Source organism: Quercus robur, chromosome 10 (genome assembly GCF_932294415.1).
Source record: "Quercus robur chromosome 10, dhQueRobu3.1, whole genome shotgun sequence".
NCBI lineage: Eukaryota > Viridiplantae > Streptophyta > Magnoliopsida > Fagales > Fagaceae > Quercus > Quercus robur.
In genome coordinates, this window is record NC_065543.1 from 53,803,028 (window position 1) to 53,806,320 (window position 3,293).

At 32.4% G+C, this 3,293-nt stretch overlaps 1 protein-coding gene across 1 annotated transcript; it reads right to left on the reverse strand.

The window, feature by feature from the left end:
- Positions 1-220: 220 nt before the first annotated feature.
- On the reverse strand, positions 221-885 carry LOC126703121 (auxin-responsive protein SAUR71-like). Its single transcript, XM_050402038.1, has one exon. The coding sequence runs from the start codon at positions 848-850 to the stop codon at positions 344-346; it is 507 nt and encodes a 168-aa protein (XP_050257995.1). The 5' UTR covers positions 851-885; the 3' UTR covers positions 221-343.
- Between the last annotated feature and the right edge of the window lie 2,408 nt (positions 886-3,293).

The window sequence follows — 3,293 nt, forward strand, 5'->3', positions numbered from 1 at the left end:
CATGATTTATTACTAAAACAGCACACAGTTTTCACTCCACAAAAAAAAAAAAAAAAAAAAGTTTCTGGTTTAATCAAAATCCATTTTAAGGCAAATTGGATAGCTAGGCGGCTCAGCCAAGTGAGGTTGAGAACATGGGAGAATCAATTGGAGACAGCAAAATGAGTAGAGAAAAGAAAGCATATATAATATATATAACTAGCACTTGTACAAATTTCTTGATATGTATTCTTTTTGTTCATTTCGTATAGAATTCCCTCTACCCACACAGATAAGTTGGATAATATATATGATACAAATGCTAAAAAAGAAAGCTAGATCAGCATGATCTTATAATAAATGGTCATAGTTGATTCATCTTAATCATCGAATTTGATGGACTAAGAAGACTATAGGCATCATGATCCTTGTTAATGCTAACAATGTTGCATCTACGAGCTGGACTTGGCAGAATTAAGGAATAACCTTTAGCAAAGCCGCAACCAGGACTAAAATCCTCGCTGCTGTCCATCTCTGCCAACACTTTGTAGAACAAATCAACATCACAAGGGAGCACAAGAGGGCCTTCACTTTTGTACCCATATTCCAATTCAGCATCCTCTAGCAGCATCGCGAACAAAGGATGATTAACAAGCTTGGTCTTGATCACAAATCGATGTTTTTGAGGTCCAACATAGACTCTGAAACAACCTTCCGGAGCTACTTGACGATTCTTTTTGCGGTTTGTCAATGAACTGAAAGTGGTAGATGAAGATGAACAACATTTTTTGTTGCCAGCTACTAGTGATAGACATCGTTTCCATGCCTTGAAAATCAAGGTGTTCCTGCACTTAACTTTTACAATTTCCATTTCTAGTTTTACTATTGAAGAATGACAAGAAAATATGGAATATGGAAGGAAAAGAGATTAATCTAGCTTGCTATATATATGCCAAATGGCAAGCTAAACTTAATTCTTGAACTATTTGTATAGCTCAAAATCCATATTGAATACTTACACGTATTTGATAATCTAAGTAAGAGAGATATATAGAGAGGTTTTGTGATGGAAAAATACTTTCAATTGAAGATCTGAATCCAAAACAAGAAGAAAAATAGAGATGGAACTATATGGAAAAGTTAGAAGATGCTTATAGAAGAGCAAAAGGTTTTGAAATGAGAGTCTGCATTAGTACATGTTATATATAGAGGCCCATATGTAATTGTACTTTTGTCACATTCGGTGGTTCCCTTATTTTTTTTTTATCACATTTGATTTCCATTATCAAATTAGGCGGTTCTAACATCACATTTAACTCTACTTTTCTCACATTTGACTGAAATGGCCCCGTAACCTAAAAAATTAGTGACATATGCTTAGAACCTAAAAAATGACTGTAAGGCCCGCCGAAACTTGAAAGTTATTGAAATATCCCTGACACCTAAAAAATGACCGAAGGACTCTTGAAATCTAAAATTGACCAAAATACCCCCTGAAACCTCTATTTGCAAGACCAAAATGATAATAAAAATGTTATACAACCACTCTATTTACTTGATTTGAAACTCATTGATTTTTAAATTAATAGATTTTAAAAGCTTGATTTGGAATCAATGGATTTAAAAAGCCATTGATTTTTAAATTCCTTGTTTGGGTCTTTTATACAATGAAGGATTTGAAATTCCATTGTTTGGATACCTAAATTTGGACTTGGATTTAGATTTAGATTTAAGATAAATAAAATAATTTTTCCAATTATTATTTTTCTTAAAATTTCTACATTTTAATTTTAGTAACAGTTTTTTAATAAATAGATGAGGTTATGAAAGCCATTAATAGTCCAATTAACAAGATAATGACTAAAAATCTATCATCTCAGCCAACTATAAAAAAAATGTTGCCAACTATTAACCACTAAAATGTTCTATATCAACATAAAGAGAGAACCCAAATGCATAAGTTTTTTCACAACATTTAAAACTCAAACTAAATTTTTTTTTTTTCAAAGTTCTTAACAACTAAAAAGTTTTATATCAAGAGAGACGATAAAGTATCCAAAGTATGTGTTTTTTACACAAAATTCATAACAAAGAAGCCATTGATACACCAATTGACAAGATAATGACTAAATATCATCCATCATAGCCAACTAAAAAAATGTCTTACCAACTATTTCTAACTAAAATATTTTAGAGGAAGTACCCAAAATACATGGGTTTTTTTTTTTTTAACAACATTCAAAATCTCAAACTAAAAAATTGTTTCGAAGTTGATCTTTTCTACTCATTTTTCTTTGGCAAAGCTCAATTGCATAATTTATTGATACCAAATGTTGACGTGTTGTTGTACAATAGGAGAATTCATCACTTTTCTCCTTCCTCAGTCATAATTTCAACTGCATTGTCCATATATTTTGCACCAACACCAATAGCTCTATCCCTCCCACACAAGATCTCAATGTTCTCCAATTGTAGCAAGACTGACAACTGCTTTCATTAAAATGGCTTCCAAAAGAGAAAATGTGAGCCATTGCTTTATGTAAGAATGAAGGTACTAGAGATTTTTTGTAAAATGTGTGATGGGCAATAATCAACAGCCATGTAGTGCTTACCAAATGACAACCCTTACCAAGCTCATTTGGCCCTCACAAATACTTCCGTTAACCTATACAAACTCATATAAACATTTTCATGCAGTACTTCAACCAAATAGAAATTTGTACGTTTTTAGATCACTGTAAACTAGATTGTTTAACCTAGTTAATTAGCCAAGTGATTACTTAGTCAAATTATTTAGATCTAGGTTAACACAAATAACAATCATATCATGTAAAGCAGAGGAAAATAAATAACACAAAGATATGATGACCCAGGAAAATCAAACCAGTAAAAAACCTGGGGAGAATTTAACCTAACTCTCCTCAAGGTAAAACAAATTCACTATGAAAGAATTGAAGTTTACACAATAGCGTCTTAGACCAATAACATCCTATTGCTACCTCAAGTAGGAAACTTACTACCACAACCATGTGACAGCTCCGAGTCCACGGACTACTTCTTTCTTGGATTCACAGTAAGCACAAGTACTCCCACTTGTGTATCTTTAAGCTTTTTATGCAAAAACCGAACCGATCATCAAGTTCTTGACATAATCTTGATTCTTGATAACTCTAAGTATATGTGAAGGCAAACACCTCTAGATCTCACAAGAAATTTACATACACAGCATAAACAACAACAATAAAACGTGGCTAGGGTTTTTCCTTTTATACTTAAGGCAAAACATAAAAACCTACACGTCAAACGGGTTTGGG

Coding starts and splice junctions, on each gene's coding strand:
- LOC126703121 (XM_050402038.1), bottom strand. CDS start 850: ATGGAAATTGTAAAAGTTAAGTGCAGGAACACCTTGATTTTCAAGGCA.